This window comes from Micromys minutus (genome assembly GCF_963924665.1).
Source record: "Micromys minutus genome assembly, chromosome: 13".
Classification (NCBI taxonomy): domain Eukaryota; kingdom Metazoa; phylum Chordata; class Mammalia; order Rodentia; family Muridae; genus Micromys; species Micromys minutus.
The window spans coordinates 8,488,470-8,509,786 of NC_137982.1; the positions used below are offsets into that span (position 1 = coordinate 8,488,470).

Genomic DNA, 21,317 nt, shown 5'->3' on the forward strand with positions numbered 1-21,317 from the left:
CCACTCCTAGAGACGCACCTCAGTTCGGAAGGAAATTGAAAGGAGAAGCATTTCTCCGGGACCCCAACCAAAGCCCAGCGACCCCGCCCAGCCAAAACGGAGGTTCAGAGGATGCTGTATCCTCGGGGGTGGGACCCAAGAACGGAGGCCAGCGTTCCCCTCGCAGATTGAGGAGGGCAAAGCGTGCAACCGTAACAAGAAGGCCTTCTCCCCGGCCCCTTAGCCAACGCCCGAAGGCTCAGTCCGGCCAGGACCGGGGTTCAGAGGATCCTGCATCCTCGGAGATGGGATCCGCAGGCAAAGGCCAGCGTCTCCTTCGCGGACTGAGTCCAAGGAGTGCAACCGCGACAAGAAAGCCTTTCCCCCGACACCTCAGCCAACTCCAGGCAGCTCTGAAGGACCAGGACCAGAGTTCAGAGGATGATGCATCCTTAGAGGTGAAACCCGCAGGCAAAAGCAAGCGCCCCTCTCGAAGATTGGGCACGATGGTGACAGGAGCGTCGCGATTGGTCGTTTGCAATGCAGAGGCGGGGCCTGATTCCAGCAACTGGACCTCGGAGACACCACGAAAGCAAAAGAAGCTGCACCTGGGGGCGATGGCCACACCAAGCCTTGAGTCCCGGGAGGTAGGTACGGACCAGAGGGGACAAGAGAGGGAAAGGTGAGTGAAAGCCCGGCCTTCATCTTGGCCAGAGGCGTGAACACGCCCCACCCATCTCTGCAAGGGAGGGACTCTGCTCTGGAAAGATCAGGACACGCCCCACATAGACGCAGCTAAGAAAGGGGGTAGCGATCTGGTGGGTGTCCCACGGAGGTCTTCCTCAGTTTCCTCACCAGGAAAACGTGGATGATTAAATAAACCCCATAAGAACCTCAGGCTCTCGGCTCTGGGCACAGGATGGAGCTCCACTAGGAATAGGTGAGCTGGTATGACTTCAGCATCCATTCGACCCTTCTTGCTGGCACAGAGGAGGAAACGGAAGTCTCTGAATCTCCCAGCAGCCTAGCGCCTGCTAGGAAGGATGCTTCTTGTGAAGGCAGCTCAGACGCAACAGTAGCAGTTAACATGTAACAGACCATATGTGTTGTGGAGAACATAAAGGCTGGGACTGACCTAAGGTCATGCAGCCTCTGGAAGCCATCAGACTCACCTGGAACTGACTGCAGAAGACTGTCTCCAGTCTGTTTGCATAGCACGTGCTAGGTGCTTTTTGGCCTCTCAATCACTGGGAACATGGCCATCGTGTTGTCCCTATGTCTTTTGGCTGAGGAAAATTAAGATTAACAGATTCCTAATCAGTGGAAGTGGGATTTGAACCCGTGCATTTCCCTTCTGAGATACCACCACATGCTCTTTGTTTCTTGTGCCTCTTCCCATCAGATCCTGGGCCACTCCCTAGAGGCTGGAAACAGGTCCGTTTCCTCAGTGAACCGCCGTGGTCTCCTTTATCACCTCAGAGCCAAGCAATTTAGATTTGGCCTGTTTGAGATCGGTCCAGGACATGAACTGCACAGAATGACACGGATGATGCAGGAAGGGCTGTGGGCTGCCACCCAGGTCTCCAGGAACAACCCACCCAAGGTGAACAGTCCATCCTGTTTCGTACCCCTAAAACCTAGCTAGCGGTCTCTCTCACTAACACGTTGACTCTTGGATTCAGAGAGGCCTACCAGAAAGAGGGAGGCAGGGATTTGTGTCAGGATGCAGAAATTCTGGGTTGAGAAGCTGGAAAGAAAATCCAGGAGGTATGAGGGACACCCTGCTTAAAGTGGTGGATGTATGGCCTCTGTCTCTTGGCTCCCAAGTACCCCATCTGTATAATGGGTGGAGGGGTTAATATACCTTGTTTCTAAGGCCCTACCAGCTTGAATAGTTAAGAAGGGACCCCCCACCCCCACCCAGCCCAATTCAGCCCATCCTCCCTGGAGCCTCTCAGGCTGGGGCCAAGCTGGCTCAGCAGAAAGTGTCGCCCGGACGCCAGCTCAGCAACCCAGTAGACTGGTGAGCCTGTATGTCGTTTGTGTGTGTGCACACGTATGCACAGTTCAAATGCAAGATCTGGAGGAGGCTCTCTAGAACACAGCCTGACCCTCATCACCTGTAGGAAACGTATGGTTCCTCAGGACTGACAGCCTGAAGATACTGCTGGCAGCAGGGCTGGCTGTTGTAGCCTGCCTCTGGCTAGGGCAGCTCCCTGTCCCCTGTTTCTCCTCTCCATACCCCTTCACATTCCTACTCAGAGATCACCTGCCCCAGGCAGCCTTCCCCAGTCAGACTCTCCCAGGCTCTCCCCTGGAATCACTTGGCTCCAGGGCCATGTACTTTTAGAATGCAATCTCGCTGTATACAGCCAGCCGGAGTGTTTGAAAGCATGCGCCTGGCTTGAACTTGTAGCCTGGTCTTTAAGATCCAGATGTGGGTGATGACACCCATGGAGCCATGGGTCATTCCCATCCTTCCTCGGTCCTGGGTGAACCAGGAATTCAACTGCCCAATTTAGACTGGTCAAGTCCCTGTTTGCTAAAGGAAAGGGCGGGGCCCAGTGCTGGACTTACAATCTAGGCAGGCCATAGCAGACCCTTACTTTCTCTGAAACTCTCTACCAACCCCTGCAGGGACCTCCTACCCAGAACGACTTCCAGGAAGTCATGACTCAGGTTCACCAAGAGGTAGGAAGTCCGTAAGGGGTGGGGAGTCTTTGCTTTAGCTCCCCCCTCAGCTGTGGGTGGGAGTGATGGCCAGTTCCTAGGACCTTGCTGGGTTGATGCTCCCTAACCAGACCCAGCTGCATACACCTGGACCCTGGACCCACAAGGGTGGACTGGCTTGAGCCGCTTTCTCCCCTACAGGGCTTTGAGCTAGGTACCCTGGCTGGCCCGGCTTTTGCACGGCTGAGGCAGTCCATTGGCCTGACTGAAGAGGACTACCAGGCTACTCTTGGCCCTGGTGACCCCTACCTTCAATTCCTCAGCACCTCCAAGAGCAAGGCCACCTTCTTCCTGTCGTGAGCTTGCAGCAGGGGTGGGGTGGGGTTGGGGCTCGGTTCCAGGCTGGCGGGGTGCCCCCCCGGGGGGGCAGAGAGGATCAGGGCCAGAGGAAAGTGGGACGCAGCAAGGAAGGGCGACCAGACCCATCCATTCTGTGCAAAAGCAGGAGCAAGAAACTTAGTCGGAACCACTCCCTCAAAACCTGGACAGTGACCTCTCTGTCCTCACTGCAGCCACGACCAGCGCTTTTTTGTGAAGACCCAACGACGCCAGGAAGTGCGGGTGCTGCTCTCCCACCTGCCCCGCTACGTGCAGCACCTGCAGAAGCACCCTCACTCCCTGTTGGCACGGTTGCTGGGTACGCGGCTAGGGGGCAGGTCCTAAACTGCAAAGTGCTTGGGGAGGGCGGGGTCTGGGGCGGGGCCCAAAGGGACCGAGTTGGGATTGGAAAGTCTCTGGTCCCGTTTCAGACTGGGCTGGGACTTCACTCAGGAGCTGTCTGCGGTGCAGGAGACAGACTGAGAATGGAGTCTGGGGGTGGGACCTGGAATAACAGGCTCAGTTATGCGGTGGGTCTTGAGAAAAAGGCGAGCCTAGAGCAGGAAACTCCAGACATATGGATCCGGGATTGCGGAGTTAGAGGCCTTCACCTGGTACCTTCTCTTCTTTCAGGCATATACAGTCTGCGGGTGGCTCAGGGGAAAAAGGTGAGTGTAGCGGAGGAGGCGAGGTGGCTCAGTAGTGGGGTCTGCTGGAGGGTGAGCTCGGGCTTCCCTCACTCCCGACCCCTGTCCCCAGAAGTACTTCGTCATCATGCAGTGCATCTTCTACCCTACCAGCCGCATCTCTGAGAGGTGAGTCCGTCGGAGTGGATACAGAGTTCCAATTTCACAGGGAAGATGCAGTCCGAGACACCCACACTTAGCCGCTAGACCGCCAGTCAGACCCAGAAAGAACTGATCGTTTGCGGGAACTGCCGGTACTTGGGATAGAACCCGGTGCTTTAGTACAGGCTCACCACTGAGCTATATCTCCCCTCAGGACCCACACGATGAAACAAGAGAACCAGCTCTTTCAAGTCATCTACAGGAATGGTGCTCTCACATAGAAACAATTAAACATAGCTAGAAGTGGAGAACAAACCCAACCTGCTGGTGGGATCCTCCCCTGGCAGACAGATACTGAGAGACAGGCAATCAGGGCTGACGCCTGGCTTGGGCTTGTAGAGGCCTGAGTTCGAATCCTTGTTCTGTTCTTTGTGTACCCTGTGACATGGGCAATTACTGCCTGAGCCTCTGTTTCTCCATCTCTAACATGAGGACACAGTCTAGAAGGGTGCTGAGGTTGGAGGTAAATCCACAGTGATTTAGCACATGCAGGAGCAATCACATCCAGGAAGCCCTGGAGTCCAGTGATTGCTGTGTGTACCCTACTTTCCAGGTACGACATCAAAGGCTGTAAAGTCAGCCGCTGGGTGGATCCAGCCCCCGAGGGCAGCCCCCTTATCTTGGTGCTGAAGGACCTCAACTTTCAAGAAAAGACTATAAGACTGGGTGAGTCACACGGCCACTGTTTATTCCTTCATTCAGGGTGAGATTTGGAAGGAGGGTCTCCTCTACATAAATTCTTAGCAGCCTAGGGACTCAGATCCTGGCCCCAGACTTGCACAACTGGGACACAAGGCAGATTGTAGACTGGGGGTGGTCAAGGCATTCACACTTCTGGGGCAAGCACGGGCACGTGGTGAGGACTCAGGTGGGTTCTGGTGCTCCCACAGGAGCCCAGAGGAGCTGGTTCCTCCGTCAGATGGAGCTAGACACCGCCTTCCTGCAGGAGGTGAATGTGCTGGATTACAGCCTCCTGGTAGCCATCCAGTTTCTCCATGAAGATGAAAAAGACTGTTACCACTGCCTCTTCAGCACGGTTAGGTGAGCTTTTACTTCCCAATACCTTCCCTCATGTAGCATGGCACAGGCTTAAAGGCTGGGAAGTACTGTGTGTGTGTGTGTGTGTGTGTGTGTGTGTGTGTGTGTGTGTGTGTGTGTTAGAGGTAAGGGACCCAGGTAGGTCAGGAGAAGCCAGAACTGAAGGAGTCTAACTGGACAAGACCTTTTAATGGTGGATTGAACCTTCTGCCTATTCTCTGGAAGGACATATGGGGCCGACGGAGGTTTCTGAGCAGAGACAAAACCCATTTAGTTTTGTACCCTCAGACCCCTAAAATCATCACCAGCGGCACCACCATTGCATACTCTATGTTATGTAGAAGTAACTGTCACCCTCTATGCTGGCCATGGCCCTCACTGAGACCATACACTGATTCTTGACAGTGAAGTGTCAGTGAAGGGAAAAGAAGCCAAAGGATTGTTCTCTGATAGCAGTTCTCCAAGGCTCACCCCTGTGGTTGACCAGTAAGCCCATTTGAGATTTCAAGCCTGCCAGATGTGCCCTTTAAAACACACCTTTTATCACAGCACCCAGGAGACAGATCTATCTCTGAGTTCAAGGTCAGCCAGAGCTACATAGAGTGAGACCCTGCTCAAACAGCACCAACTCAAAACTCAAGCCCATTGGTCAGGGGAAGTAAAGGATGCGGGTGGTCTTTGGTGTGGAGGAGACTTGAGTAGCATATAGCTATGTCTGGATCAGATGATTAAGTGTCTGTCATGGGACAGGGTCGCTGAAGCTCAGCTCTTACCTGCTGCTGACACATTGCACAGAGCACTGTCTATGGTCCAGTAAGTTCCAGTTTGAATATAGTATCTGCCCCAAACTTCATCTGGAAGAATTAAGCTTCCAGGTTAATTCTTCCCGGGCTTGTCTGCCACCGTTTTGATTAGTCAAGACTGTGGCGGCTCTCACTGGCTGGCTTATTTTCTCCAAGAGCCCACCCCTCCTGTGATAGGCATAAAGAAAGCCCTAAAGCAGTGGTTCTCAACCTGTGGCTCTGGATCCCTTTGTGGGAGGGGTTGCATATAAATGCAAACGTTTACATTACAGTTCACAAGAGTAACAAAGTTACAGTTATGAAGTAGTAACGAAATAATTCTATGGTTGGGGGTTTACATGAAGAACTGTAGCTCTTCATGCAAGACAAGGTAGAAGAATTGAACTTGCTTCTGCTGGGATTTGATGGTCAGGAACCTGCCCCCAAGAATACATTTGAGGGAGATCACAGCTCCGCAAAAGACTGTTAGACTGCTTGTTCTCAGTTCTTCAGCTCTATGATCCTAAGGCTTCTAGGATAAGTCTATTCCACAAATCTGACCGAGGCCAGCTCCACATCACCCAGATGCTCTAGATAGGCCCTTCCCTACAGAAATAAAATTCAACTCAGAATATCCAGAGTCCTATGTCCCATCCATAGGCACTGGACACAAGTGACTGATGAGTCTTTGAAATATAAAATTACTCCCCTGTCAATCATACCCTCATTTACAAAGGTTAAAAAAAAAAAAAAAAAAAAAAAAAAGAGGTCCGGAGTTGTAGCTCAGTTAAGAGTATTTACCCAGCATGCAACACGGTACATACCTGTAATCCTCGAACTACTTTTTTAAAAATAGAAAGAAAGAAGAAGAAACAGGTAAGATTAATTCTAATATTATATACTCTCTGCTGGTTAAGTGGCACACGCCTGTATCCCAGTATTTAGGAGGTAAGGCAGGATGGCCCTACAGCCAATTCAAGACTGGTGTGAGCTACTCGTACTGAAACGCTGTCTCAAAAGCAAGCAAAAGCCAGGAAGGTGGCTCACATCTTTAATCGCAGCACTTGGGAGGCAGGAGCAGACAGACAGATCTCTGTGAGTTCGAGGCTAGTCTGGTCTACAAAGTGAGTTGCAGAAGAGCCAAGTCTGTTACAAAATCCAAACCACACCAACAACAACAGCAAAAGCAAACAATTAATAATAATATTGAGCCAATACATTTGATTATCTTATCAACCTAAAAGCTAATACAATTGTTTGCTTTATCTTCAATACCTCCCTCTTAAAAGGTTTTATTTTAAAATTACTTGTGGGTGCACTAGAGTGCACGGCCAAAAGATGGCGCTGAGTTACATGCAGTTTTGAGAGGCTCTCTGCTGGGACTCAACTCTGGTCCTCTGCAAGAGCAAAAAGATGGCGTAGCTCCTATCTATCTCTTCACCCCCTCAGTACTGACTTTGAAGCTCAGTTTATATTGGAGCCTGCTATTTCCCATAATACTGGCTATATTTCAAGGGCTCAGCAACCATTTGTGGCCAGTGGCTGTGAAGGGGACGCTACAGCTCGACTCTTTTATTCCTCAGTCCCCTAGAGTACCTAGCTCACTGGCCGAGAGGCGACAGCTTTATCATCCTATTGCAATACCTAGGTCCATACGAGGTGCACCGAAGTCGGAGGGCAATGACAGCCAAAACCGCCGGATGCTGCCCAACCTCCCCAATGCCCTCCATATCTTGGACGGGCCAGACCAACGCTATTTTCTGGGCTTGGTGGATCTGACTACCGTGTATGGGTTTCGCAAACGACTGGAACATCTTTGGAAGATGATGCGCTATCCAGGCCAAAGCATCTCCACTGTCAGCCCGGCTCACTACGCCCGTCGCCTCTGTCAGTGGGCGGAGGCGCACACTGAATGACTCTCACCTGTCTGCCTTCTTTCCATCTGGACAATGCGCCCGCTACAATTTTCCAGCTGTACCCAGGGAGCTTGCCTGCAGTTCACCCTATCAGCCACAAGAGGGGAGCACCCTCATAACTAATGCTGTGAAGACTCGACCCCATTGGGTGATGGTGCTGTGCTCTGCGTAGAACAAGGACCCGGACCCCTATCCTTAGCTCATTTACTATTAAAAAATGTTGGTATTCTCTTTTTACAGACCATGAAATGGAGGTCTTGGATGAAGGGGGTGAGCAAGACCACTCAGCAATAAATGTTGGAACCAGCCTACATCATTACTTGGGCCCAGGGACTTAGAATTTTGGCCACCCAGTTTCTATGGCGTTAGCCTCACACTCTGGAGAAGGGGGAGAGGGAGGAGGCCCTACCCCTTGTTCCAATGTGGAAACAAGCCCAGAGGTTTCAAGGTGTAGATTAGGAGTAAGAACAGCCCCAGATACTAGGACTTCCAATTCCTAGCTCTGGAATTCCTACCATGTCTCTCTGAGAGACAAGTGGGTTAAGATGAGGCAGAATCAGGCTTCCTGGAGTTGGTCTAGAGGGATACCCCTCAAGGGTCACTGTTGATCTTGAGTAACCTCTCAGTCAAATGGGGAATCCTCAGTGGCCAACCTAAGGGTTCCGGGCTAGTCTAGAGCATCTCTGACCCACCTCTTTTCTTTCCTCTGGGAAACTAGTATGGCCCCTGACTCCAATCTGAGCTAATTGTGCTCAATGGCCTTTTCTTTCAAAGTGTTCTAGAGCCTGGCTGTTTTTCCAGGGCATGGTGCTACCACCTTTCTGCCCCTCCCTCCATGATGTAATGAATCAAATGGAAAGAAGGCACACAGACCTCAGGGACACAGTAGACACTAAGCAGATGCCCTGTAGCAAGCTATCAGCTGGGATGACAGCTTTGGGGAGAAGCCTGGGGCCTCAGTCCTGGCAAAAGGAGAAATTACAAAATCATCTCACTGGTCTGGTCATGTCAGGAGGGAAGGGGCCAAGGGCACAGTGAAGGAACTGGAATTTGGGAGAAAGGGAACATCTTAGCACAAAGTAGCCTTGTGGGGCCATGGGGAGGGTGAGGTGTGCCCCTTAAAACTGGTCGGGCAGGACCCTTAATAACTCTATTCTACTGACCCACCAGATGTGGCCAGACTTTGAAAAGTGGATGGTGGAATGAGGATTGGGGGGGAGAGGCGATTGCAGAAGAGGCTGCCTTCAGTCGGGCATTCCAGGAATTGGTCCCCCCCCCCCAAACAGAGACCCTGTTCTGGGAATTCTTGGGCAATTACTCTGTGCTGGCGCAGCTGCAGGAATTTCTTCTTGTTTGGCAAACATGGTGTCCATTTTCTGATGCCACCCAGAGGTGTCCAACCAGGGACATAATAAGGCAACAGGGTGACAAAGTAGGAGCTGAGGTCTGCTGCCACATCATCTGTGGTCTGGCTCCCACAGGACTGACCTTGAACTCAGAGCCACAAGGTTCCACACGAAGGTGACAACTCTCCCTGCAGCCAGGAACCTGACAGGGCCTGAGGTTGTAAAGGAAGTCACCTAAGACCTCAGAAACCCAGGCGTCCTGGTCTCCTATCTCTTTTTGTTGGGTTCTATGTGGATGCTGAAGACGGCTAAAAATGTCATTGGACAGATGAGTCTAATAGGCACATGGCCATGAGAACTGGGGAAGTGATTCAGAGTGATGTCACAGTGCCCTGCTGGGGAGGGTGTGGTTAATGCCTGTAACCCCAGCATTTGTGAGGCTCGGACCAGAGGATCCCAGACTAGCCCGGACTGCGTTTGACACATACTATGGTCATTTGGGTAGAGGGATCTTCAGTTGAAGAGATGACTCGACCTGTAGCATGTCTTTGGAGCAGTTTTCTTTTCTTTTTAAAGTTTTATTTATTATACATGAGTACACTGTAGCTGTCTTCGGACACACCAGAAGAAGGCATCAGACAACATCACAGATGGTTGTGATCCACCATGTGGTTGCTGGGAATTGAACTCATGACCTCTGGAAGAGCTGTCAGTGCTGAGCCATCTCTCCAGCCCCCGAAGCTTTCTTTTCTTTCCCTTTGTTATTAATGATTGATTTGGGAGAATGCAGCCTACTGTGGGCAGTGCCACACCTGGGCAGGTGATCTGGGTGGTTATAGGAAAGATAGTTGAATGTGAGGCTGAGGAGCAGCCAGTAAGCAGGACTCCTCCACGGCCTCTGCTCCAGTTTCTGTCTACACTTCCTGCCCTGACTTACCTCAGTGATGACTGTGATATGGGAGCTGAATAAAACCTTTCCCTCACCTTGCATTTGGTCATGGTATCTGTCACAGAAACAGAAAGCAAACTAGGACAGCTACATAGAAAGGTCCTATTCTGAGGAGTTGAGGTTTGAGCTGAGTGACAAGGAGCCCCACTAGGAACGCAACTAGAGGATGCAGCCAGTAGAAGGTCCTGAGGTAGGAAGGAACTTGAGGTGATAGGTCAGAAGCCGCAAGGGAGGGATGCTGTTTCAGGTCTCAGAGGATCGCAGGCAGTGGGGACACCACAGGAACCAAGCAGAACTACAATGAAAGCGGTAGTGCCCTGAGCTGTCTCAGCCCTTTCTCACAGAGAGAGGGTTGCTTTTTTCACTTAACAGAAGGGGGGAGGGGACATGCCTCAGACATGCATTGACATAACACAAAATTGCTATATTAAAAACAGTCTGCCGGGCAGTGGCGGCATCATACACCTTGAATCCCAGCACTTGGGAGACAGAGGCAGGCTGATCTCTGTGAGTTCAAGACCAGCCTGGTCTACAGAGCAAGTTCCAGGACAGCCAGGGCTACACAGAGAACCCTGTCTTGAAAAAACAAAACCAAAACAACCTAAGCCATAACAATCCCAGCCCTCAATCCTCTAGCAGAGGTCGCTGGATCTCAGTGAGTTTGAAGCCTGTCTGAAATTTGTGGGGTCCTGTCTCAAAAACATGTTTCTTCATTGCCTATCTGAAATTCATATTCAAATTCACATCTTACACTTCAATTGAGCTGAAACCAGCCTGAAATCCTTGCCTCATTTCCTGTCCCCTGTCACTTCCCGGGGCAATTTCCGAAATGGGGAACTTTGAGTCTCCACGGCCAGTAGCCATTAAATGTGTGGCTCAGACCTTTTGGAGATCTCTTCTAAAGATAGAGTGGGAAGCCAAACTAGACAGGCCCCGCCCTCGACGTCGAGACCTCGCCCCCAGCCCGAAGGTCTCAGACCGCCACGCACAGCCCGCCGGCGCTGCGCAGGCCCCGCCCCCTGAGCACAAGGCCTCCGCCCCTCCCCGAGGCCCCGCCCACGCTCCCGCCAGCGCTGCTCCAGATTCCAGGCTTCAGAAGCTGCGGCCGCAGCACCGCCTCCTATCCGGGGCCCGGTCCCAGCCCCTGTGGCCCGGCCCACTGGACATGGAGCTCCGAGCAGCGCATCCTGAGCCCCCGGCATACTCCAACCTGCTCGTTCGGTTAGCGTCTAGCTTGGGGAGGGGACGGTGGAAGCTAGCATGGTGAAAACCCCACATCCTGTCCTCCCCAGGCCTCTCCATCGCCCCGCGGTAGAGAGGGTGGGATGGATGGATGGGGACGATGTTCCTCTGACTCCTGGCTTTCTTTGCCTGCCTCTGACCGAATGGATGACCTTGAGCTGAGAGCGCCTCCTCTTTGCCTCTCCTTCCCCATCTGCACAGTGGGGATTGGTTTGGCAAGGTCTCTGAACCCACGGCCTTTAGGATGGGGCACGTTGTCACATGCTTGGAGACTTTTAGGTTTTTTGGTTCCTGGGCCCATTTTCCTTGACCCGGATTTGTTTCTTCTCTTGCCTCAGTTTCCCTCATATCCTGGGACCAGCTTCCATCCTCTCTCATCCCAAGCTCTGGAGACAGCAGCCTCCAGACTGCTCAGAGACAGCATGAAGGCCCCGGTAAGTGCCGGGGAAGAAAACAAGTTGCCAGGGGATTTGGGGGCCAACCTGGGCAGAACTTTGCAGCCACCTCCCCACTCCCAGAGTTATAGTGATCCCCCAACCCCTTTTGGCGTGTGTGGGGGGGGTGAGGGGCGGGGATGAAGCTCAGAGCCATGCACATGCTAAACACAGAGTCCCTCCCACAGCCCTAGTGGTTGCTCCTGCGCCACCCGAGGCTGTGTGACCCCAGACCCCAGACCGGGTTTTCCCCTTTCGGTTTCCGTTTCTTCTTCTCACCTAGAAATGCAAGTAACACAGTGTCATCCAGTTGAGAGGGGACAGTGAGACTGAGTGTGAAGGCTTAGGTCAGCTGCTGCTGGGGGGTGGGGAGATTAATTACCACTGCCCGAGTCAAGGTCTCTTGTCCAGTTGGACAGAGCCAGAGGCCTCAGGTTCTGTGAACCCCAGTCTCCTGGACAGCTGGCCACACAGAGAAGACTTATTTTTAGAAACTGATGTGGCTTATGGACAGACAAGGAAGGGTAGGCCCCTGGCAGGGTGTGCTGAGGGCTGTTCTGCACCTCTGGGTTTCTAGGCATACTGGCCAGTGCCTAGTGTTTCTTCTGGAATGACTTTGGGCCTAGAAAACTGGAGTTCTGAGAGACACAGGTATTGAGATGGATGGCCCAGCCCTCAACGGCAGACACCTTGCTAGGTGCTTTCCATAAGTGTGCAGGAGGCCACCCCCAGGTGACCGGCCCAGGGGGCTTCTTCCAGTGACTTTTGTTGTATCTTTTCTAGAAGTGGGAGTGACTGAGCAGAGGCATTTCAACTATTGGGAGCATTTTCTGTTTGTTTGTTTCAGTTTTTGAAACAGGTCACAGTGTATAGCCCAGGCTAGCCTGGAACTCACTGTGTAGCCCAGGTTGGCCCCAAACTTGTAACGGTTCTGCTTCAGGCAAGGGATGAACTACCATGTTTATTATTAGATATCTAGATTTTTAGATTATTGTTATATTTCTAAACTATTTTATCTACTTATCTAAATAGTGGGTGGTTGTGAGACACCCTACCTGGGCTCTGGGAATCTGGCTCCTTTGCAGCACAGAAAGATCACTACCACTAAGCCAGTCTTTGAGCCATTTTTTTTTTTAAAGATTTATTTATTTATGTGAGTACACTGTCACTCTCCTCAGACACACCAGAAGAGGGCATCAGATTCTATTACAACCTGTTATGAACCACCATGTGGTTGATTGCTGGATTTGAACTCAGGACCTCTGGAAGAGCAGTCAGTGCTCTTAACCACTGAGCCATCTCTCCAGCCCCTGAAGGCATTTCTTAAGTGATGCTTTCCTCCAGTCCCCTTCCACCTCCTGGACTGCCGGTCCAGACAAGGGGACACACTGAGTCAGTTGGAGGTGTGGTGATGGAGGTAGGGCCATGGGGGGTAGCAGTGACCTGGGGTGAAGACTGTTGAGACCCCAGACTGCAGAGTGCACCTGGGTTCTAGGTGAGAATTTGGGTTCTGCAATGTGGAGTTTGCACCCTTGCTGTGTGTCTCTGAGTGGCTTCATCTCAACTGAGTGTCCTGACCCGGAAGAGGGGATTTGGGGGACTTATCTCTAGATTCGAGGGCCAAGAGCTAGGCATCCCTGAAGAAGGTCTCACCAACGGAGCTGTAGAGGTTTTCCGTGGGAAGGCTGGGTGTTATCCATAAGTAGCCATCAGGCACGTGACCACTGTCTCCTTCAGGGCCGCCTTCTGCTTCTCATACTGTGTACCTTGACCCTCTCTGCTGTCTGTGTTCTCCTGTGCTGCTGGGCCTGCCTGCCCCTCTGCCTGGCCTCATGCCTGGACCACCACCTCCCTGCGGCCCCAAGATCCACTGTGCCAGGGCCCTTGCACTTCAGTGGTTACAGCAGCGTGCCAGACGGAAAGGTGAGTCAGCCAGCGGGTCCCCGGCTCTAGGAAACAGTGAGAACTTGGCTGATGGTAAGCCAGCCTGGACTCTGAGCTTAGCTTCGCCGTTCACCAACCGTGTGACTTCTTCCAGGCACTTGTCCTCTCTGAGCACTCAAGGTCTAGGAGGATAGGGTTTGCACTAAGCAGATACTCCCTGGGTACCCCCAACTACGTGCTGTCCACTGGGGATAACCTGTGAGGACAAGAAGTCTTCAGACTTCTGTGTCTCTATACCATTTGCTCAGTGAACGTGGCTTAGCTCCTGCAGTAAGTTTGTCATGTGGCAGCTGAGGATAAAGAACCAGCATAGGTCCAGGTTATGTATGGTCCCAGGAGTCATGAGACAGGGACACTGGGGTCCGAGAGTGACTGCAAGGACAACTTTGACTGTGAAGCAGAGGTCCCATGTGTCACAGTTCACATTTACCAGCCCCCAAAAAGCCATCCTGTATGGTTTTTGGCACTACGATTCTGGTTCTTAGTTTGGTGGCCCTAGGGCCATGTTCAAGCCATGTTCAAGAGCCCTGGCTTGCTGGAAACCTGTCATGTCCCCATCCCATTGAGCCTCAGCCTCTTCATCTATAAAGGGCCACCACTCAAGCCCTCCCTGCCTGTGTTGGGCTGTGCCAAGGATTCCGAGGGTGACTGGCGCACAGTGCACAGTACAACGCTACGGTGTGAGGATTTGATGGAGAGATGAAAACATCGGGGCTAAGCTGGCCTGGGGCTGCAGCTCAGACAGTGTTAGCAAGGACAAGTGCTAAGTTCAATCCCCAGGGCCAACACCAAACCAAAAACGAAGGCAATAAAACTCCCAGCCGTGTGAGCTCTTCACTCCCCAAGAATGGCTTGGTGGGACAGGGTCAGGGTAGGGTCAGGGCGTCCTGGGTGAACACTCTCTGGTCTGCCATGGTGTGGCCAGAGTTCTATTAGACACTTAGGCCCTTATGGAATGTTTCCTTTCTTTGTGTGTGTGGATTGGATGTGTGGAAGGTCAGCCTTGGGCTTTGTTTCTCTGGCATTGTCCACATTGATTGAGGATTGGCTGGTTGATTAATGATTGATTGACTGATTGAGACTGGCTCTCTCACTGGCTGGAATGAAGTGACTAGACTGGCCAGTGCCCCTTGGGGATCTACCTGCCTCTGTCTCCCCAGTGCTGGGATTACAGGCTCATGCCACAGTGCCCATCTCATCCACCTACCCTACCCCTCCCTCCACCTCCCTAGGGTCTGAGATTGGACTCATGTTTTTAGTCCACCGACCCCTCTCCCTGGCCTCCATCTGTTTTTCTTAATCAGGAAATCCAGATTTTGAATGTCAGCTCATATACTTTGTCCTCTTGTAATGAGGAAAATCACCAGTCTGACGACCATTGATGGGACCAGTGGTCACTAGAGAGAGGACAGCCTGCCTCTGTCAGGACAGGCCCAGACTGAGGGTACGACAAGGAAGTATTTCTGTTTTTCCTTTGTTTTCTGCTTTTTCAGGAGAGGGTCTCACATCACCCTGGCTGGCCTGGAATCTGCCATGTGGCAAATGACTTTGAACTGATTGTCCTGCCAAATACCCAAATCCTGGGATTACAGGCCTGCCCCACTATTTCTTTTTAAATTCTGAAGTACAGAAAATGGATTTATGAGTTCTTAAATCAACATCCTAAAGAAAAGAAAAAAAGACCCGACCCAAGTGGGATTTCACAATGTCTTTTATTGAGTGGAACTAATCTTTTACGTGCTTCTATAAACTTTAGTTCCTCCAGGTGAGGGCCCAGCATCTTTGTGGGAGCCCTGGCGATCTTCCCTGAATATGTGCATTCAGGCTGCCTGGTGTCTGCCTCTTGGGTGGTAACACATAGGAGATGGGGGCCCTTAATGGGCCTGAGGTCTGCAGTTCCAGCACCTGAATCCCAGGACAGTCTCTGTACACAAGACCTCATCTCAAAAGAAGCAGGGAAGGGTCTGGGAAATGGTTCAGTTGTGAAGTATGTGCCAAGCAAGCAGGAAGTCTGGAGTGTGGATCACCAGAACTCACAGAAAGCTAGGTAGGCCTGGGAACTTGGCTGTAATCCCTCCGTTGGGGAGGCACCGATGGGATCCCCTTGGTAAGTCAGCTAACCAAGACTAACCAAAGTAGGGTTCTTGGTATATGGTGAGAGACCCTTTCTGAAGATTCATGGTGGAGAAGGGTCAACATAGACACTATATATCAACATACACAGTGTGTACATGAACAAGTTGGCAGATTATAATAAAACTCACCAGTTACAAGGACACGGTTCGGGGTCTCACTATATAGCCCTAGGTGGCCTGGAACTTGCTTTGCAGCTGTGGCTGTCCTGGAACTCATCAGAGTGCGGGAATTAAAGGTTTCTGCTGCCACACCCAGCCAGTGACTTTTGACAGGAGAGTACGGATAGCCTTCACCACTGTGACACAGAACTCTGTCACTCTCAGAAGTCCTCTCGTGCCCCTAAAAGCTGTCCCTGGCTTTTAGAAGTGCTAGGAGAAGCTTGGAGAGGAAAATTTTCTGTCCCACTGTGTTCTAGCCTCCTGACATGGGCAGCCCTTCCCCAAACCCATCCTGTGTCCCCCCCAGCCTCTTATTTCCTCTCACAAGAGGCTCAAGCAGGTGTTTTCCCAGAAGAGGGGGGACACCGCCTTACTTTGGGCCATAGTACTAGGCAGGAATGGAGCCAGGATTCAGGCTGAGAACCAGACTACCAAAACCAGCATGGGCTGGCCATGGAAGACCCCTGTTACTGAAGACCCTTCTATTAGAAACTCAGTGCAGTATGGGTTGGGCTTGGGCAGGGCAGGAAGAAACCTAGGAGCTTCTTGAAGAGCTTCAGGTTCCTGTTTACTTAGCATTCTAAATGCTTTATAAATATTTGATCCTGTGACTTTAACAAGGTTCCATGAGGTAGGGACATTTTAGGGCTTAGGATCGGCAGCAGTGAAGGAAATGGCTGATAAGGAAGCTTGGGAAGGTCGTTTCCTGTGTCTGGCTTGACAGATGGGCAAACATGGCAGTTGCCACCCACAGTCCCAGCATTTGGGAAGTTGAAGCAGAAGAAATGCCACACGTCCAAGGCGTGCCTGACTAAGAAAGTGAGACTTGATATCACAAATGAAAACCAGGTGACCTCGCGGGTGAAGGCACTTGCCACAAAATCTGATGACGTGGTAGACTGACTCAAGCTAGCTGTCCTTGAACCTTCACGTGGGTTCTGCGGCATGTGCCCCACCCCTTATAACAAAAACCAAACCAACCTGGGGCCTGGGGAGGGGGTTCAGTTGGTTACACTGACCCATGAAGCATGAGGACCTGAGTCCAGCCTTGATCATCCGTGTAAGAGTCACGTGTCCAGCGTGTACCTGTCATCCCACACTGGGAGGCCGACACAGTGTGACTAGGGCTGCCTCACCAGCCTGTGTAGCAGAATTAGCAAAATCCTGATTTAGCCAGAGACTCTCTGTCCCAAGAATATCAAGAGTAACTAAGGAAGGCACCTAAAGTCAACCTCCGGCACGTGACCACGCCCCTCGTATGCAAGCACACCCATGCCTGTGCACACACACATGCACGTACACATACACAAAATTTTTAAAAACTAAAACAAAACAAAAACCCATAGTAGATCTTAGTCCTTGGAACCGATCCAACTCTCGGACAGGTTAGTGGGTATGATGGAAGGGGGGTTGGGGAGTCGAGGGGTGGGCAGTTGGATAGCAGCTGTCGGGGAGGGTCCCTGATCTCCTTCTGCTTCCATCTCTGCAGCCGCTTATCCGAGAACTGTGCCACAGCTGTGCAGTGGTGTCCAGCTCTGGCCAGATGCTGGGTTCGGGCCTGGGTGCCCAGATCGATGGCGCAGAGTGTGTGCTACGCATGAACCAAGCACCCACTGTGGGCTTTGAGGAAGACGTGGGCCAGCGCAGCACTCTGCGCGTGATCTCGCACACAAGCGTGCCGTTACTTCTGCGCAACTACTCGCACTATTTCCAGCATGCCCGAGACACGCTCTACGTGGTGTGGGGCCAGGGCAGGCACATGGACCGGATGCTGGGCGGACGCACTTACCGCACATTGCTGCAGCTCACCAGGATGTACCCAGGCCTGCAAGTGTACACCTTCACTGAACGCATGATGGCCTACTGTGACCAGATCTTCCAAGATGAGACGGGCAAGAACCGGTGAGCTGGGGACCCCTGCTGTCTGGAGCTTGCTTTCTTTAAAAGCCTCTTCCTGCTAGGAAGTGTTTTAAGGTCTGAGATGGTCTCTGAGGTCCATTCCAGAGAACTGAAGTAAGATAACTTCAGGTTGGGGATGTGGCTCTGTAGGCAGATTGGTTGCCTAGCATGCATGAGGCCCTGGGTTCCATCCCCAGCACTGAGTGAACGGCCTTTGCATGCCTCTGTAATTCCTGCACTCAGGAGGTAGAGGTGGGATGGTTAGGAGTTCAAGGTTATCTTAAGGAGTTCAGTTCAGTTAAGCCTGGACTGCATGAAGCTGTCTCAAAAATTAGAAAAACAAAACAACGAAAAACAAAAACCAACTAACTGTCTTTGGGTCTTAGGCTCTGAGCTGAGCACTCTGAATCAGACATCTCTTTACTCCCTCAGGACTTCCCCAGCCACCTCACCTGTGCCCTGTCCCTCAGATGTTCAGACTCGGCCCCCAACTGCAGTCCCTTGCACACGCTGTTCCTTCTGCCTAGAACATTCTTCCAAAAGTTCCCGTGATTGTCCTCTTCTGACCTCTCTGGTCCAGACAAACTATCACTTCTTCAGGGAAGCCCTCCCTGACCATCCCCTCTGCAGAGGTGCCCCACCCGGTTCCCGCTGGGTGACCTGCATCCTGTGCATCATGTCTTTTTAGCTGCTGACTGCAAACAGTTACACTGTTTATGTGTTTCCTCCCTGGAAGTGTTAGCTCCAGGTGGGACAGGTGCTGGCTGTGCTCAGCTTGAATGGGCGAGCCAGCCTGTACCACAGAGTGGGTGACCTTCTGCTTGGAGGGTACCCAGAGCTGCTGGCTCAAGAGAGCTGATGCCTGGGAGTTGTCACAGCACCTTTACCCAGGTGGGCTGGGGTGGGCAAAGTTGACAGGGTGCCCTCTCCAAAACCACCTTCAAATCTTCACACTTCACAACTGGGTCACTGAGGCTGGGTGAGAGTCTCAAGAGTTGGGTGCCCTACCCGAGAGGCAAGGCTAAAATAGAAGACAGCGCCCTCGATTTTACCCACTGTGCTCTCTGGAACCTGCGGGCTTCCCAGGTCTGGTTCTCTAGAACCATGATGCCATCCTCTGCTCAAGCAGCAAGATGCTCCGCCTCTGACCCAGTGCCGATGGCCGCGTCCCATCCTCCCGGACCGCTTCCTGGTTGTCAAATGGGGAGAGGGGATGTAGGCGGGGCCACTGACGGTGTCTCATCCTCCCCAGGAGACAGTCAGGCTCCTTTCTCAGCACCGGTTGGTTCACCATGATTCTGGCCTTGGAGCTGTGTGAGAAGATCGTGGTCTACGGGATGGTCAGTGATAGTTACTGCAGGTTAGACCGGTGCCCAGGCTTGGGGGGTAGGGGGTAGGGAAGGAGGGGGACGTGTGAGGCCGTGAGCCAGAGGGTCTGTGGGCTGTGAGGGCTTAATGATGGGTGACCCAGGCACAGACACCCCCAAGGGAAGGCCTTTGGGAAAAAAGAGTAACCTTTAGCTGGGCATAGTAATCCCACTTAGGAGGTGGAAACAGGAGGAGAATCAGGATCAGAACTAACCTTTGCCGCACATGAAGTTCAAGGCTACCCCACCACCACCTTTTGAGAGCCTCTCTTAAAAACTCAAACCAAAACAAAGACCTGTAGGTCTCTCAGGTCAGTGAAACAGCCTAGCAGGCGTATCCAACCTGGAAACATTGCTACCTGACATTGTGTACTACGGAGTTTACACTTAAGAACCAGGAGGTCGGGCTGGAGGGATGGCTCAGTGGTTAGAGCACTGGCTGCTCTTCCAGAGGCCCTGAGTTCAAATCCCAGCAACCACATGATGGCTCACAACCATCTGTAATGGGATCTGATGCCCTCTTCTGGTGTGTCTGAAGACAACTACAGTGTGCTCATATACATTTAAAAAAAAAAAAAAAAAAAAAAAGAACCAGGAGGTTGTGCGCACACTTTTAATCCCAGCACTCAGGAAGCAGAGGCAGGCAAATCTCTGAGTTCAAGGCCAGCCTGGTTTTCAGAGAGAGTTCCAGGAAAGCCCGGGCTATACAGAAAAACCCTGTTTCAAAAAACAAAACAAAAAAGTCCCCAGGAACCACATGGTTAAAAGAGAACTGGCTCTCAGAATGTCTTTTGAACTCCACATGCACAGTGTGGCAGCTTCTTACTCACCTCCCCCCACACAAATAAAAAATAAGTAATTAATAAATGCAAAATAATTTAATCGCCAAAAAGATTTGGCAAAGTGGGCCTTGGGCTAGACCCACCTGACAGAGTGCTCGCCCCCTGGAGCCTATATGTAATTTTAAAACATAAATGCTGAGATATTATATATATATATATGGAATTCTATTATATATATATATATATGGATATTATATATATGGAATTCTATTATAACAATGTTACATTCTTATATTTCAATATTACTAGGCCTAAGGAGTCTAGAAAAGGCGCCAGGTTTTCACCCTTTCCCTTCAGAACCTATGACTTGGGTATATGAGAGAAATGGTAAGATTAGGCCCAGTCAGACCCCCTGCGAGGAGTTAGGTGCCATCCCTACCACGATCTATCCTTTGACTCCATTTCCAGATGCCCTTCTGACCCATAGTCACCCAGCTTGCAAGGAGCAGTTTCTGGGTCCAGGCTTCTTACCTGCTGGCCTCTGCCATCTGTCCAGATGTGGGTATCCTCACCTGAGCAGCTGAGGCACAGACCGTCTTGGAGGTGGGCAGTTCTGGGGCCTTGTTCCTCCTGACCCCGTTTCCTCCCAACAGTGAGAAGAGTCCCCGCTCTGTGCCCTACCACTACTTCGAGAAGGGCCGGCTGGATGAGTGTCAGATGTACCGTTTGCATGAGCAGGCACCGAGGAGCGCCCATCGATTCATTACCGAGAAGGCTGTGTTCTCCCGCTGGGCCAAGAAGCGGCCCATTGTGTTTGCCCACCCATCCTGGAGGGCCAAGTAGCTCCTGTTACCAGTGACCACCAGGCCTGTGACCCATTCCAGGCCAGCATGCTCCAAGATGAACATGTATGACTTCCACCTTCTACCAGGTGGAAACCTGAGGTCTCCGTTACCCAACACTGGGTGCACTTGGAGGAATCTCAGTTCGTGTGACTTGAAGGGGAGTCGAGGGGGTGCCATTTATTCTACCCCGGCTTCCAGAAGAATCCACGTCTTCATCTTGGGGTTTGTCCCACTTTCAGATTGTTTAAGTGGCCTTTACCCTGGGGCCGATGGCCCCACCTCACCAGCATTGTGGCTTTGTACCAGTCTTTCCTCTATCTAGCTCCAGCCGCATGGTGTCACATCCTCAGGCTGGTGGCCCTGGTTGGTGCTCTCTGGAGCTTGGGATTTGATGGGTGTGAAGGCCACTGAGCATCAGCCTCCCAGAACTATCTCAGGAGTATGCCGGTAAATGTGTGTTTTCTGGACACTGTGTCTATGTGGTAACAGATGTGGGATGGGGGTTAGGACACAGGCCTGTTCACCGGAGGGCAGACTGAGCTCTCCAACCCTTCCCTAGGCCCACAGCTCTCTGTTCTTCCTGCATTGTCTGGACATCAGCCCC

General features: G+C 51.8%; 2 protein-coding genes across 2 annotated transcripts; both read left to right on the forward strand.

Moving 5' to 3' along the window:
- Positions 1-596: 596 nt before the first annotated feature.
- On the forward strand, positions 597-7,611 carry PIP5KL1 (phosphatidylinositol-4-phosphate 5-kinase like 1; the record flags this gene model as incomplete). The annotated part of the gene is given in 12 exon segments (XM_080927176.1): positions 597-662; positions 665-730; positions 733-765; positions 1,382-1,582; positions 2,617-2,670; positions 2,851-3,005; positions 3,222-3,346; positions 3,661-3,695; positions 3,787-3,842; positions 4,429-4,541; positions 4,766-4,916; positions 7,344-7,611. Coding segments are annotated over 12 exon segments (1,323 nt in total).
- Positions 7,612-10,998: 3,387 nt separating this feature from the next.
- ST6GALNAC4 (ST6 N-acetylgalactosaminide alpha-2,6-sialyltransferase 4) lies at positions 10,999-21,180 on the forward strand. Its single transcript, XM_080927560.1, has 6 exons — positions 10,999-11,127; positions 11,487-11,582; positions 13,320-13,505; positions 17,310-17,722; positions 18,972-19,079; positions 20,522-21,180. Exons 2-6 carry the CDS (start codon positions 11,571-11,573, stop codon positions 20,709-20,711), a joined length of 909 nt encoding a protein of 302 aa, XP_080783686.1. The 5' UTR covers positions 10,999-11,127; positions 11,487-11,570; the 3' UTR covers positions 20,712-21,180.
- The last annotated feature ends 137 nt before the right edge of the window (positions 21,181-21,317 follow it).

Excerpts from the sequence above, each read along its gene's own strand:
- ST6GALNAC4 (XM_080927560.1), top strand. Across the intron at positions 17,723-18,971 it reads GATGAGACGGGCAAGAACCG|GAGACAGTCAGGCTCCTTTC; the intron begins GTGAGCTGGGGA and ends CATCCTCCCCAG. Across the intron at positions 19,080-20,521 it reads GTCAGTGATAGTTACTGCAG|TGAGAAGAGTCCCCGCTCTG; the intron begins GTTAGACCGGTG and ends TCCTCCCAACAG.